This window comes from Tenebrio molitor, chromosome 2 (assembly GCF_963966145.1).
Source record: "Tenebrio molitor chromosome 2, icTenMoli1.1, whole genome shotgun sequence".
In the NCBI taxonomy this organism is placed as follows: domain Eukaryota; kingdom Metazoa; phylum Arthropoda; class Insecta; order Coleoptera; family Tenebrionidae; genus Tenebrio; species Tenebrio molitor.
This window is the reverse complement of record NC_091047.1, coordinates 18,612,885-18,629,259: the sequence shown is the minus strand read 5'-3', so window position 1 is coordinate 18,629,259 and position 16,375 is coordinate 18,612,885. Positions and strand designations below refer to the sequence as shown.

At 33.2% G+C, this 16,375-nt stretch overlaps 2 protein-coding genes and 1 long non-coding RNA gene across 5 annotated transcripts; 1 reads left to right on the top strand and 2 right to left on the bottom strand.

Annotated features, from left to right (window-relative positions):
* Window positions 1–777: 777 nt before the first annotated feature.
* On the bottom strand, window positions 778–5,026 carry LOC138123128 (uncharacterized). The gene is made up of 2 exons (XR_011156734.1): window positions 4,925–5,026; window positions 778–1,038 (listed from the first exon to the last, which is right to left on the bottom strand). It is a non-coding gene; the product is annotated as an uncharacterized lncRNA (long non-coding RNA).
* A 94-nt stretch (window positions 5,027–5,120) lies between these two features.
* LOC138123119 (cytochrome P450 6k1-like) lies at window positions 5,121–6,973 on the top strand. Its single transcript, XM_069037668.1, has 3 exons — window positions 5,121–6,245; window positions 6,295–6,540; window positions 6,775–6,973. The coding sequence occupies exons 1-3, from the start codon at window positions 5,312–5,314 to the stop codon at window positions 6,936–6,938; spliced, it is 1,344 nt and encodes a 447-aa protein (XP_068893769.1). The 5' UTR covers window positions 5,121–5,311; the 3' UTR covers window positions 6,939–6,973.
* Window positions 6,974–10,220: 3,247 nt separating this feature from the next.
* On the bottom strand, window positions 10,221–16,246 carry LOC138123112 (O-acyltransferase like protein-like). Of its 3 annotated transcripts, none has more exons than XM_069037650.1 (11): window positions 13,474–16,246; window positions 13,195–13,415; window positions 12,883–13,147; window positions 12,566–12,741; window positions 12,342–12,513; window positions 12,096–12,289; window positions 11,845–12,036; window positions 11,066–11,210; window positions 10,842–11,013; window positions 10,651–10,793; window positions 10,221–10,596 (listed from the first exon to the last, which is right to left on the bottom strand). In XM_069037650.1, exons 2-11 carry the CDS (start codon window positions 13,356–13,358, stop codon window positions 10,441–10,443), a joined length of 1,779 nt encoding a protein of 592 aa, XP_068893751.1. In that variant the 5' UTR covers window positions 13,359–13,415; window positions 13,474–16,246; the 3' UTR covers window positions 10,221–10,440. The 3 variants fall into 3 exon arrangements, with proteins under 3 accessions (XP_068893751.1, XP_068893752.1, XP_068893753.1); XM_069037651.1 differs by having other exon boundaries at window positions 10,651–10,781; XM_069037652.1 differs by lacking the exon at window positions 11,845–12,036.
* Window positions 16,247–16,375: the final 129 nt, after the last annotated feature.

Here is a 16,375-nt window from a genome sequence, read left to right as displayed (position 1 = left end):
AAATTACTCGATTATCATTAGATGGGGTTTAGAGTAAACGGTGCCTGAGGGTTAACTGGTTATGTTGCCTAAGTAACCGGCAATTCGCGTTGCCCTGTTACCTATTATGTAGATTATAGAGAAAAATCGGTTGATGTCGACCACGTAATTTTAGAGACAAAGAGTACTGTGTAGTTAGGGATGAAATAGCAACGACTAGTGCTTTGTAACTCCGTTATGGTGTGACCGATTGTTTGTGATTTTTCGCATTAAACATGATGGAAATGTTTCACTTTGTACAGTGTTATTACTTTGACATTTTATTGTTATTTCTCGAGATTTATTCAATACCTACGCACCTGTAAAAATATTGCACATTGTGTGTTATTCTTACTTAAGTGGGTAGGGGAAAACGGCATGGTAATTGTTTTCCTCGATGTCAAAATTGCTCTTATTTTCAACAATATCGACCACTCCGTTGTTTAACACTGTAATGTACTAGATGTTATGATAATATTTGTTGAATGTTAGCTTCATTTAGGTGTAATTTTTAAGGAACCATTAAATCATTATGTAAGTAAAGGCACTGTTTGTCATCTATACAGCTCTCTCTCGTTTTATTTTCACACTCTTATTTAGAGGTAGACGATGCTGCATCTTTTTAAAGACATTTTGATCATCCAACGGTCTCAAAAAAGTTAATTAGACAATATCTGTTTTTCATTAATGTTTTTGAATTTTCAGTTATTTTTATGATGCAAGTTGTTTCAACTCTTGTATGAGAAAAAATCTACTAGCTTACTGAGGAAAGTGCTTTATTAGTCTTTATATGTTAAACTTGAGAGAAATCTCAAATTCCACGGTATTCAATTACATACTCGTAGGTAGTGTTACCACCGGCCCTCTGGAGCGGTCGAACTGTCGAGTCCATCTTCGGGGCCGGTGTCGAGATTTGTTGACCGATGCCGTTTTAACGTCGGGGTAGCAAATGCACCCCGTCGAAGAAGATGGCCGTTTCGTAGACCAGCCGGTTTACCCGGACCATCAGGCAGTCTTTTACTAAGGGAGAGGAGCATTAAAGAAACAACCTTCTCTTCCAAGAGTTCCAAGGGCAGGTAAAGAAGTGCCGTACCGTTTCCGGCCGGCGTCGACTATTTTTAGAAAGTTGGACCTACCTCCATGGTTGGACCAAATGCCGCAAAAGAACGAGCGAGGGTGGATTTGGACCACCCAAACGGCCCACGGGTAACAGTAGATAATTTTCAAGTGTACAGACTGTCTCAATGAGTTGCAACACAAACCTTTTTTTTAGTGGAACACAGTTTATTTAAAGAAACTGCAAATTAATACAGGTGTCCCAAAAAAAAGACGAGTCCATAGGCCCCTTATGAATAGGCTACAAATTCACGTAAAGCCCCAAGGCCTTCAAGGTTAAACTGTCAAAAATTTTTTTTTTCCAATACGAAATACAGGCGTGTCAAAATTCGCGAATTCCGTCCGAATTCAGAGCGTGGTAGGGAAGGACCCAGTGGAGCTCGAAAAATACTTAGCAAATAAAAAATTGGCTCTTCCTGAAGAAAATATACCTAAGCATTTTAATTTTGTTCAATACATAACAGCCTTCATATCCACAGTAACAAAATATTATTCTAGCTACGTTGCCGTTCCATTTTTAAGAAAAATTTTAGATTTTTTTACTCCAAAGTAAAACTATTTTTCAAAAAATTATTTTACGTTATTATTTTCCACAATCATCTACACCATAAATAACAATAGACACTGAACTTTTCAGCCTGTATTTGAAGAAAACGCACTTCAAAGAGTGCACCTTCAAACCAATGTATCTTTGTGGGCGGAGTTCCGATTTTTTTTAAATTTCCATATTTGGACTACTGAAGTGATCCCCTACAACGCTCTGAATTCGGAATTCGCCAATTTTAAGACAGCCTGTATAATACATACTTTTTTTTAGTAATTCTGATAGAGATTTTTATTCTGAAAACAACATCAAAGTCATGGGTGACTTGATAAAGGTCTGCCTTTATAATTTATAATTCCGGTGGATGTCAAACATTGGTTCTTCTACGGGTTCTTCAAAATGAAAAAATGATTACTGGAAAATTATAACATACCTACCTACTAAAAAATGTTACTAGAATAAAAGTTTTATTTTGTCTATTTCTTCACAAAGAGAAGTTTGTTACCTTATTCCCAAACACTCTGTATAACTAAATATATATATAATTTTTTTTATACTGGGTGCCCCAAAATTCGCGGAACAACTTAATGCGGCAATGTCAACTCATAATTAAAAAATTCTATACCTAATAGATTTGTAGATATCCCCATATCTCAAAAGGTGCAGCTTTGATCTCGTTTATTTTAAATATTAAAAAAGATTTTTACTAGCCAGTGGCATCCTAATAATTCTGGATGATTGTGATCAGGTTTGCAATTATTTACTTTCCAAGAAGTGATTTTACGTCGGTTTTATCTCAAATAACGTATGACAACTTGGCTTAGATTTTTTTTTCTTATTTCCAGACTATTAGGATACATGTATAGTCAGAATCACGAAGCACGTCATCGATGAAGGTTTTGCAGTACCAACTTAAAACTGTAAAACTGCGAACTCTATCGTTCAATTGTTGGTAAATTTTATTCCTGAGGATTGGCATGTCGAGGAACCAGTTTTTAGTCAATCTACATCATCTTGTTGATCGATAACGATTAAAACAAATTGTGAGGTTAGAAGAAGTCGTCGCTGTTGTTTAGTGTTCCTTTTATTTCTTTGAATAATAGCTATTCATATAATAATATATCGAGGACGTTGCGAGCTGACGAGGCGCTAGCCGAGTCATCCTGATAGCAACGTCCGAGATGGTTATGTATTATTATGAGTAACTAACGTATTATAAGTAACTAAGGAAGCTGAGTTATTCGAATATTATGGACTTCATAATTATCAATAATTGTGTAACATAAAGTGATCATAATTGTTAATGATACGATAAAATATAAAATAATTACAATTTTTGTCGCTTTCACTGTCATTTTTTAGGTGAAAAATGCGATGATTAGGATTTTTTTTTTGCATATCGTAATGAGAGTGGCACTTTTTTACACGCAAAATCGTAGTGAAAGTAATATGTACTTTTTTGCATCATTTTATTCCATTTCCTTGGAGATGATTGTCAAAGTATACATTTTCTTTTTTTTTGTAATTTTTCATAAATCTTTTTGGACCAAATTTCTCAACTTACATCGATATGCAAAAAAAATAGTGTGTACAACACGTTATGAAAGTCTCTTTTTTTTTCACTTATTTGCTTGATTAACTCGGGCCACGCCCTCGTTAATCAATCTGCAAATTCGTGAAAAAAGTACCGATGACTTTCATAACTAGTTGTACAATAGTTATTTATGCAACGAGGTTCTGTGTAAATTGGGCTTTTCTAATTGCCCGAGAGGCCAGATTGAAATCCTCGCTACGCTCGTATTTCAATCTGGCCTCTCGGGCAATTAGAAAAGTCCAATTTGCACAGAAACGAGTTGCATACAAACTTTTATTGTTTGAAACGACGTCCCCAAAGCTTCCAAATCTATATTATAATTCAGAATAAGTGGCATCGCGGTAGGCGTTGGAAATTCAAATTTACGTTGGCAGCAAGACCCTTGCTAATAATACCCTAGTTTCGATGCTGTTGCGCTGTTGGTAACCTTCGCTTTTAATTTGGCCTTGATATTATCATTGGAATCGTTTTGTGTTTATTTTCTTGTTATAAGTATTTGGAATTTCCTTGTTTCATTTATGAAAAGTGTATTATTTGTCTGGGGGTTATCTCTGCTGTGGGTGAAAACCATGTCAAAATTATGTAACGCATAACCTCAGAATAAAGTAATGACGGTTTCACATGTTTACTAAATTTTTTGACATTACATAAAGTTCACTTTAGAGAATCAACGCCTACCGCGATGCCACTTATTCTGAATTATACTATATTAAAAATGATTTCGCATTTGCTTTTGACAGTTTTGACAAATTTTTCAAGAAATGTCACTTTGAATGTGTTGTCTAGGGCAACGGTTGGTTATCTGCTATTTTTTGGTTTAGAGCAGTTAGGAGGCAGTTTACAAAGGAGAAAAATGAGAATTTATGACAGTTGAAAGCAATAAATAACTATTTTTAAATTAACAATTGAATCCAGAAATATTGAGTTGTTTTGCTCCCAATTTAACTCCTGCGTGAACGGTGTACCTACACACCGTAAATACACTTATTCACATCATTTTGATGTTTTTTATGTGGAGCGGCAACCATAAATTTTACATTCAGTTTTTGCGCCTACTTGGACTACAATCATTTATAATAACAATAACCCTGTATATTGAAAATGGATGAACTGTACATTATACAGCGTGGAGCGTGATCAACAATGACTGAGTCTGTTGGCAATGAAACAATTGAAAATACTGGTGATTTTTGTCTAGTAATTGGCACTGACCACGCACTGACCGAATTTTTTAACTTGAGATGACATTAAAAACATTCTTGGTTATGCAGGTTATGTTTATACAATTACAAAAATGAACCTTCGTTGGTAAATTTTAAATTTGCCAAATTTCATTGTTACCAACAGACTCAGTCATTCTTGATCACTCCGTAGGTTATGCGGTTGAATAGTGTCTACAGCTTTTGTAATTGAAATTTTTCTGAATTTTAACATCTAAAACCCAAAAACAGACTTGGCCCTTGAACCCTTGACCGGTTCTTTGGGACACTATAATTATAACCAGATGGTAACCCATAAGAAATGTTCGCGTTTCCTACTTCTAACACAAATAAGCTTAAACAGCTTAAACTTATCTAGATAAGGTATAGAGTATGTGGAGGTCTCTTCACCTTACTGAGCCTTGAAAACTGGAACGAATTGTTAGTACTTACCTTGCCGATAGATGTGGCACAGCTATAAGTTTTACATCGTGCATTAAGCAAGGTTGAAATATATCCATCTTTTACTAATAAAGTGCCGAGAACGAAACTTTACCAACAATACTTGGTTGTTAATACAGTTCATGTGACGAAAACATTACGTAATTCAGACGAACAACCAATGACAACACAGGTTCATTGCACACATCAATTAAGAATTTGTTGTAGACAAGTGACATTGTAGTGAAATGTTGGAATTAACAATATCTACAAAATTAAAACATTCTGATGTAGGCCGATAAGAATCAGTTGATATTGGTTCAGTGATGTGATAAAACATGCGCCTTAAACGTTCATCTAAACTACTTTGTGCCCATTAAATAATGAACAAACTTCAGAATGGAACAAGATTGGTTTTTATACTCGATCACACTTTTTACATTTATTGTCATATTCACTTTTTGCTACATCCGTCACGTGTTCACATATTTCGAAAGAAAAAGAATATCAAGCACGACGCATCCTAATTTTCCCTTCGGCAACATTTACGACGTCGTCTTCCAAAAGACGCCCATGTTTATGCAACTGTGGAAGTTCTACAACAGGTTTAAACGAAAAAATTGCAAATTAGGCGGCTTTTACGTGTTCTTAAAACCAGCTGTTCTAATTATAGACTCGCAACTCACCAAAGCGGTTTTGTCAGCAGACAACAATTATTTTCGAGATTTGGACGATGCAAATCGCAGTGATTTAAACGGCAAGTTGAGCGACAAAATTTTGGATGACATTCTGAAAGGCATCCAAGAGGCTTGGTCGCAGACAACGACGGATGTGGAAGATGGGGAAGTGAATTTTAGCGAAATGGTGGACCTGAAGCTTGTCGAGATTGGTGTTCGTGAATTTTTTGGCATGGAAACTGAACACTTTAGACACTTAAATGAAAAAAGAATGTTGGGCAATTTTCAGAAACTTGTATCAATGTGTTATGCTGAGTTTGGGATTTTTTTCAAGAAATTTGAAAACAAAAATAAAAAACTGTCTGATGTTGTAAAAAGGATCGACGAAAGTAGAAAGAGTGATGATAATGATAATGTTTTGCAAACACTTCTTGTGGGTGGTTATTCAGTTAGTGAAATAGTGGACGTTATGATTTGCTTGACTGACAACTTAAAAAAAGCCAACAATTTAGTTTTATTTACGTTGTACGAATTAAGCATTAATAAGGAGATTCAAGAGGATTTGAGAGGAGAAATTAAGAGATTTAAGAAGAGCAAATTGTTAAGTAGCGTCAGTCAGCTAGAAGAATTGTCTTATCTAGAAACAGTTATTTACGGTAAGATCATTTATTGATTTGGTTCCTCACGCAGTGTCTTTATTTTTAGAAACTTTGAGGAAGTACCCGCTGAAACCGTTTGTGTATAAAATATGTACAACAGATTACAATGAAAACAACTTCAATTTGTCAAAGGATCTTTTGTTGTTCGTATCGATATTTGGAATTCATCACGATGCGCAGAATTACGTCAATGCTGAACTTTTCGATCCAGATCGATTTTCTGAAGAAAATGAGAAATTTATTGATTCTGCGAAATATTTACCTTTCGGGGGCGCAAGTAAAAATGATTTGGGTATGTATGTCCCTCCTGTCACCAGAGAATACATTGAAAAAGATTTACATTACATCAAAGATGTAGTAAATTTGCAAATTGTTGCGTAATACAACGGAATAGTGAATGAAAAGTACACATCATGTGGTGTCCAATCTTACTGGTTGTCACCTAAATTATAGGAACGCCCATGTACTTCTCGATTTGTATCTTTTCAACGCAAGCAAGATTATATATGTATTTTTTTAATTTCAGATTCCCGATACGTGATCCTGTTGATGAAGCTAGCACTGACAGAGCTTTTGTTGAAGTTTGAATTTTCGTTAGGAAAAAAATCGTGTAAATCACTTAGGTTTGATGAGAGTTCCTTCGAGCTGAAGTCGAAGGATGATGTATGGTTAAAAGTAAAAGTTTTGTAAAATGTTAACTAATAATAAATGCGTAACAGACCAGACATTATTATTTTAAATAAACAACAAAAGCAAGCATATCTTTTAGATATAGCTGTTCCAAATTCACATAATATAACACAGATATATAACACAAAAATTAATAAATATTTAGAACTCTCTGTTGCTATGAGAAATCTTTGGTGTTTAGAAAAAAATTCGATTTTACCACTTATAATTTCAGCAACGGGAATAGTACCGCAATCTCTTTTTAAAAATTTAAAAATTTTGGACTTAGAGAACACATTGGTGGTTGAAATTCAAAAAGGTATATTATTATACTCATGTCATATCGTGAGGAAATTCCTTAACATTGATACAGAACATAAAACACAAAAAAGTTAAAATGTGGATGCGAGACGCCGGTAATTATGTTGATAAGCACTGCACTATTACTTGATAGTATTATCCGTTATAGTGTATGTACTCCGGCAAAATTGCCGTGTCGCCGGGTGGTGGAGGGTTAAAGTTATGTAATTCAGTCCCCAGGAATTTCTTGGATTTATTATCTAATTCTAGCAAACTTAGATATTTTATAAATGTGTTTTTTAAAATTTGGCGTTGAAGAGTCGATTGAGAATGCACTATACGGATAATAGATCACGGATCAGCTGTTTCAATCTTACGCTCTTTTACACGAGTGGTGCGTTCTCAATCGACTGTCCAACGTCAACTTCGACGCTAAATGTAAAAAAACACCTTTACACAGTTCACGTTGGATTGAGCATTGCTAAATTCGTATTATGTTGGTGCCCTGCATGTCATTATTTACAAGACATAATCACATAGCCAAAAAATAAAATTATTTCACTTTGAAATACCCACTCCATCCTGAATTTACTTTAATTATTATTATTGTTGTTTACTCTTATAATACTTTAACTTAACTTACACATGATGATTTATAACACATTCAGAAATATTTTGAAGTTATTTTGGTCTACGTAAATGCAAAATGTAGGTAAATCTTACCTACCATAACAATGACGGGCACAAAAAACGACTCATTATGATTTCTTTAATAAATGATCTTGCAATTTGTGCTTATTTTTCTTTATTATAGTTAAATTAGGATATTTTCAATGATCGGGAGTGCTATGGTCACCATGGCAACCGAATTGTTTTATTTAAATAAATTATTAGAAAATTTGCGCTACTTCCATGTTGTGTTTTTGTCAGTAGATTTACGTGTTAAAAGATTTAATTTGACAATACTAATTCAAAATGCTGTTCAAATTTCTAAAAAATTACTTCTATTTTTTTTTCATTAAAATTTTATTTGCTGTGTTTAATGTTTTGTTTGTCGAATATTCTTTGTCAAAGAATAACTTAAATAACACTTATCAATACAACATGATATCAAAAAAAAAATCTAAGACAATGAATTAGGTACTTAAGTAATTATACATATTAGTAAAATTCAAAGTGAGTCGTTTTTTGTGCCGGTCAGTGTAATTCATCCAGTGAGAGATTGAGAGATTTTAAATTGTAGGCTTGTAACCCAACACTACAAAATGTACTAGAATACATTACTTAAGCTTGTTTGACACGATGCTAAATTTTGTAGAAAATTTGTTAGAAAATGAGAGAGTCCCTCGACAGGACCAATGAACGATCAGGATCATAGTCTGTCTTTGTCAGATCCTGACCTCTCTCATTTTCTAACAAATTTTCTACAAAATTTAGCATCGTGTCATACAGCCTTTAGAGCATAATTTCAGAGCAGAAATGTTACTGCTTGAAAAATAAAATTTTGCGTGCGCTAAATAGGTACCTCTCCAGGTAGAATTTAATGATTTTTATGTCAACCAATCTTTCACTGGACAAACTATAATAACTTTTCTTATTATTGAATACTGTTGAAATAAGAAGATATATTTTCAAATGCTTAAAATAGATATTTAAAGGTAGAAATAAGAGTTACGTTTTTTTCGTATCCCACCTCCACCCGGCGGCACGGCAATTTTGCCGGAGTACATACACTATTACGGAGGGGACAGGTAATCTCGCCACCAGTAATTACTTTAATCTTTTGCGCATCCCCGTTGAGTAAAATCCCATCGGTAATTTCGCCACTAATATTTTTCAATACATTTTTATTGAGGGTCATACCCAATAAGGGTGGATTTAAGTAACTACCTGACACCAGACCCAACTTTATTTGTGTTTTTAGAAAAACTGAAAGAATTTCAAATAGACACTTATGTGAAAATACAAAGTTTACATTTGGTACCAAAAATTCATAATAAGCATGTCAGAGACAGACAAAAATTTATAAATAATATGATAAAACGACATAATAATAAAGAATTAATCTTTCCATTGTAATCTTAAATAATAAATTGTTTTTCCATGTACATGCATTTACTCGTTTTAATTTTCCTGTCTCAGATACAGAAATATTTATGTCGGCCGTCCGCCGGCCCCGTCCTTATGGGCATTGGGCAGGTAGGTGTAGATTAATTCCGGGAAGTACAGTGGCGAAATTACCGGTAGGCTTAGCATGCCATTAAACGGTGGTGGCGAATTTACCTGTATGTTTATCTCGTAATGATGCTTGGTGGCGAAATTACCAACACCGATTACGGATAATACTATCAAGTAATAGTGCAGTGCTTATCAACATAATTACCGGCGTCTTGGCTCCACATTTTGACATTTTTGTGTTTTCTGTTCTGTGTCAATGTTAAGGAATTTCCTCACGATATGACATGAGTTAATTAATTTTAAATCTGTGGCGGTCGTGAAAAAGTAGGTAAGTCAAATAATATCAAAAATGAGTTCACGATGTTTACACCTTAATAATAAATCATGGAATTAAATAATTCAGATTTTCACAGTTTAAAATTTACTTATATTGAAAGCAAGTACAGGTAGAAAGAAGTTTCTATTTAATTACAGGATTTTAGGAATGATGTGGAATTTTGAATCGTTGCCCTGAAAAATTAACATTTTCGACTTACCTACTTTTTCACGACCGCTACAGAAATTATTATTGTTCATACAGCAGTAAACGTTATAATAGTTGTTAACACTACAAGTGGGATATTATAATTGCAAGCATTTGAAGTTGAAAAACGAAATCATAATTAAAAGGAGGAGACACAAGAGAAAAATTTAAATTAAGATATAGTTGCTAAGAGCAAATAAATAACAGAACGCTAGATTCATGATGAATAAAATGAATAAAATAATGGATAAAATAATAAGTTAAAATCGTTGCTCAATACAATGTTTAAATTAAACAAAGAATCGAAAAGTAAATTATTTATTGTTCACTAGTGAAATTATTGCAGTTGAAGACACAGAGATGATTAATTATTAAAAATAAATACAACATATTTGTAAAATGCTTAACTGTGCATTCGCTTGCTTATCTGTTTAAACAATCACATCATTTTAGTTATCACTAAAATCCATTTGGAATCCATTTCGTAAGAGTTTGAGTTATCAACTGCATATTACCGCTACGTCACTTAATTCTTTTGTCGTTGTCAAATTTTAAGACGTCAGCTCTAAATTTCGGAACAAAAATACTCTGCAACTGCGACATCGGCATTTCAAGTAACAAGTGCATAACAAATCCACAGATGAAAGATAAAAGTGCGTCTTGAATAAAGGAAAACAACTAAAACACACAATTAAATGGAAACGTTTGGCATAAATACGATTAGATTTGTACCAAAACAGAATCGGAGACTTGCAGCGGTTCCATAGTTAGTGCGGTCCTACAAAATACAATCCCAAAGTGAACAACGTATGTGCTGTACGTTATATTTCCCAAGAACAGAGCCGGCTTCCATTCGCACAAAACTTTTATTATACCTAGGTCGTTACGATAAAAATTGCATTTTTTTTTAAATTTCGATTTACCTCCAGTTCGGTGGGACATTCCAAAAATCGCCATTCCAATACCTAAAGCGTACATAGGTTTTAATGTGCCTGCTAAAACTGCTCTAGTAACTTGGCCGTATTCGTAACTAGAAATTATTATCACTGTTAACGGAAGACCGAGGGATGTGGTCCACCACAAAATTATATGCAACTAAAAATACATAAATTTTGATTGCATTTTGCTTCATGGTTGTATTTTTTACTTTGTTGGTGAAGAAGGGTTTGTTTTCTAGGCGGTAATAAATATATCCAAACAGCAGTCCCAGAGTATATGTCGCCATATTTGAATAAGTCGACGTATAAGTAGCATTAAATTCGAAAGATCGAAACATGTTGTTTTTTGAGTTTCTGAAAAAATATTGAATGTCAGATGGGAGATAAAAATGTATTTTAGTACTTGATTGAATGGCAATGTGTTGCTATTTATCAAAATTATGTTGACCTTGTGTTTTAAAAACAAAAAGTTACAAAACAATGTCATAAGTAGTTTACAATAGCACAAGTCTCTGCAAATCTTGGTACTCTTAGGCATGCATAATGGCAACCCTGTATAGTAGATAAAGAGCGTTCAAAAAATTTGTGGTCCATGGTCTGTGTACTATTGCGAGCAAAAAAAGTGGGACATCAACGTCATTGTCTTGACTTTTAATGTGAAATAACCCTTATCTTATTCTAACCCTACTTTGAATTGATTGACGTTGTCATTAAGTATTGCAGGTTGTAGGGAATGATTGTAAATAAAAATATGCACTAAAAAAATAGCACGTAGTGAATATTTATTTAATGCAAAGTCCCAATCAAAATCTACCTTTATCAAAAGAAGAGGGCATTTGGAAAAGGAAAATAGGAGTATAAAATAAATTTTTAAACTGTCAGCTAGAATAGTGTCATAAAAAAAGACAATAAAGCTTGAACTACATCGAATTTTTCAAAACTGACAGAAATTTGATGTCCCACTTTTTTTGCCCGCAATAGTACATACTTGCTTTTATTCTCGTTAAAGTATGTCGTGGTGTTATTAGCTGTCAAATCAAAGTGATGATCTGAAGGAAATGTCAAAGTATACCAACTGATAATTCGCGCATGTAAAAAAGTGGAAAAATCACGGCGTGCTAGAACATAATATTTTTTTGAACGGTCATTATAGTCATATACGGCAAGATATTGACCGCTACTAAAAATAATGAGAAATTGTCAAATTAAACATTTTCTTTTATACCTATAAATACTTACTCTGGTGTAATTCTGTAGATAAAGTCTAGGTTATAAAGATACGAAACCATGGAAGGAATGGTGATGCCAATCGTCACACATATCGCCAAAAGCAGAATATTGCTGTATTTAAGTTTAAAAATTATAATTAATATTATTATGGATAAAGCGTACAGCTGAGTGTCGGCAGATAAGTACCAAGTGGTGAAGTAACACTATAAAGTATATGTAATTAAAATGTAAAATAAAGTACTTGTTGGAATCCACCATGTCGTGTTGTTGATAATGATTATTCAGAAAAAGAAAAATAATCCACCAGTTTTCTTGGCACCGTTGGTATTCCTTGTCAGAATAAATATCTTTGACTGGTCCGTGAAACGAGCCATAGATCCATATGCTGCTACCTAAAGACACCATTAGCAAGACAGGTGGAATTATCCTAAAATATTTGTTGAAAGAGTTCAATTAAAATGTGCTTGTGATGTTAGTACCTGAGATATCTGTTGCCAAACGTCAACCACACATACTTCAAAAAATGCATTCGTTCAGCGTGCTCGAAGATGTGAAAAGTGTGGTAAGACAAGAGCCACGCTGATATCAAAAAGAACGTTTGCACGAGAAACACAAATAAATTTCGCAACCCGTGCCTCAAGGAGTTCTGCGGAATCTAAAACTTTTTACTTGATAAATGTACTTATCAATACAACTTATCGAATCGAAAAAATGGGTTGTAAGTAATTTTTCTAAATGAAAAAACTGGTTTACAAATAAAAATTATTACACTGCATGCTCTTTATTCTTCACTCACCTCTTCAAAATATTTTGTGTTGGCGACGAATCCACCGGAAAAGCTACAAAAGGTGTGACAGAATATTATCAAAACGGTCGTATAGAAACGGATTCCTTGAATGCATTTCAGTTTGTGGAAATCTGTTTGTTGGTATTTTCTCTTCAGTTCTGTCAAGTTATGGTACAGTGAGAATGAAGTAATGCACTTATTTGTTTTTCGGAGTGCTGTCACGTCATATACAGTGGCGAAAACTATTAGTAACAAATATGCGACAATAAAACTCCTACAAAAGTGAAATTTGTACTATGCAATCATAGTCTTAAAACTTACATCAAAACCACGTCAAACATCTTCAGGTGATATTGATAATTATGACAATTTAGATCGATCACTGTTGCTTTTAGATCCAGGTGTTTATACTTTTGTGTATAAAGTTTTGAAATTGCTTTTTCCAAGACAGTAACATTCTTATGGACATTGTACTTTTCGTCCATGCAAATTGCATGATAAAGTTCATCATGATTATAATGTTCTCTGGACTTTTTTGTCTCCTATAAACACATAATGCGGTAATTTTATTAAATTTAACGTTTTTTAAATAATACCTACCGAAATTATCTTCCACGATTTTGAAGTTGTGCTTGAAGGTGAGAGTTTCAAAGAAACTTTGCAAAATGTGTTTCCTTTTTCTAAACATTGGTCATAAGCATCTATGTGAAAAATTGGTGGTAACAACTTATAATCCTGCTCTGCAAAAGTTTAGAAAAATAATAAGAAACAGAATAGAATAACAATGAAAATAATGTAAATATTGTATTCTCTTTGCCAGATTAAATTAATCAAAGTTTTTACCAACAGCAAATCAATATCTAATAATTTTATAAATACAATAGTTGCTTTATTTTGGACTTAAAATTTGGAATGTTACATCACAATTTGATGCACTTGCATTTACAAATAAATTAGTTGTTATACCGATTACCTGGAATAATTAAATCACTTGTTGCACTTGATATAACACCAAAAACGATTAACAATATGTATGCAACATTCATTTTAAAAACGAATTAGAATGTGAGTTGGAAAAATAGTTTACATTTCATACTGGATCAGCAGTTTCGCCAGAATAAAATCTAGACTACGTTGCATTTGTAATTTTTAAACTGCATGAAATTTTGACACATGTGCAATTGCACCAAGGAAAGTGAGTCTAGGGCATTAGGAAAAATATTTTAGTTTTGGTTTATTTTTATCTTTCAATATAATAATCAAAGGTTTTTGACCATTTGTAATCCGAAGATTTATCCAAAAAATGATCATGGACGGCAGGTTTTATCTCATTTTCAATCTTCAACTCCGTAGATGTTTTTACAAATTTTTAAATTAGAAGAAATCATAACTAATACAACTATAATCCATTTTCGGTGTTTTCGGATACGGGTTGATTAAGGAAATCTGACAGTTGCATCTGTTGCTAGTGTAAATGTAAGATTTTCCAATTTGAGATTAATTAAGATTCGTGACAGAAATACAAACTTTGTTGCCAGTTTGAACATTGAACAGAATAATTAACAATCAATTACGTTTTCTCTTTTCAAATCCGATCTATCTTTTCTACGTTAGAAGTAGCACCGTTTAATTGAGAGTTTCTATTGGGACAAAATGGTTTATGGAATTTTTTTTTTTTTAATGACAAACAGTAGAATAAATTGTACCGTGAGATCATTTAAATTTGTAATTAAAGTAGGCTATGGCTTTTAAATTAGATTGGCAACACTGTTGACTTTTAGAGTTCTCGTGTGCAATCGTTTTAATTTAAAATAAATGAAGCACTAGAAATAATACAGTTTTATTCACGTAATACGGGTCAACAGCTGTCGGTGTTGTTTATGGAGCGTCTTCTTCTATTTTAGTTCAGTCGGTGTCACTTTTCGGAATAAAGTCACTCTCAATAATATTTGACTAATTTGACATATGAAGACTAGAGGAATGGAGCTTGAAATCCATAGAGAATTTTTAAGTAAAACCGTCCGTAAAATACAAAGTGTCTGTAAAAGAACGTATACCAAGAATCCTATGGAATTGTGAAGCTCTTTAATTTTGTTGTGTCGAACTATGACGAGCCGTTGAAGCCGTCAATGTCAAATTATTAAATCTTAGCGTCAGTTGTGAATTCGACGTCTTAGTCGTTTTGCTTGTGATTTTCTTCAGTTTTTCTATCTTCTAATTACTTTTCATCTTACAACCTGTCAATAATGGACTTATTGCTTGACTTACTGACTTACATAACCTTTGTTTTTCTATTTGGTACCACCATATGCTATAGAGCGTCAAAAATCAAATATATTCAAATTCCACAGGATTCTTGATATACGGTTGGCTTCAAAAAAAACGGGAACTGTCAGAAAAAGTTCTGTCAGATTTTATTAAATTTTTATAGTTTGAAATGGCCTTTTAGAGTTTAGGTTAAAAAACTGCACTTATGTGTCAGAAATACTGCTGTCAAACGGACACAAATTGACATAAATTGATAAATTAAATTTCCAATTCACATTAGGTCAAATTTCAATTCCCGGTTTTTTTGAGGCCAACTGTATTGTACCTACGTTCTTTTATAGACACTTTGTATATGTCTCTCTGATCTGTGGAGAACAAATGTAAAGTTAGTTTACCAACTGAAGTTAGTAACGAAGACTAGTGCTTTTAAGGTTACCACAGATGATTAGTTCGACATTCAGATCTATCGGGTTTATTTATCATTATAATCATACATTTCTCTGTGCGGATGCGTCGCCTCACAGATCATTCGACCGTCGCGTCAGTTCAGAAATGATCTACAGATTTAAATGTCCATACACGATACGATATTTCATAGGAAGATCTTAAGATAAGACTGACTGTATGTGGAAGTGTGGAACTTTATATTCCATCAACTTTTCATTTTGTTCCCACTTTTTGAGGTATTCTGTGACTATGACAACCTTTATTCTATGTGATTTTGTAGACGGATTTAGAAAAACAGGATTTGTTTTCTTTACTTCTAGTCTCCACGATACCTACTTATCAAACTTAGTTAACGCGTTATCTGCCCAAAAACAAAAATCTATCCCTTTTTAAGTACAATTTCACATAAAAACATGAGAAAAGCCTTAAGTAATTAAGTACATTGTAATAAATATATATGTAGTTAAAATATTCACTACTCTAGTTTTCAACTTTTCAAGAAATGTGATTCTTAGTTATTTGTGATTGTTAGAAATGTCATTAGAATTATACAGGCTTATTATAAAATATAAATGTTTTTAACATATAGTTAGCGTAGCGGCGCATCTAAAGCATTGCGCACCTCCTTGATTGCGCATAGCCACCTACGATGTTAGAAACATTTATAATAACCTCGTATTTCCAAAATTACATATCACTTCAAAATCGATCAAATTTTACTTGTCTATTTTTTCATTTCTACGTTATTCAACAATAACTAGTCGTAAACTTCATTTAAAAGAAACAT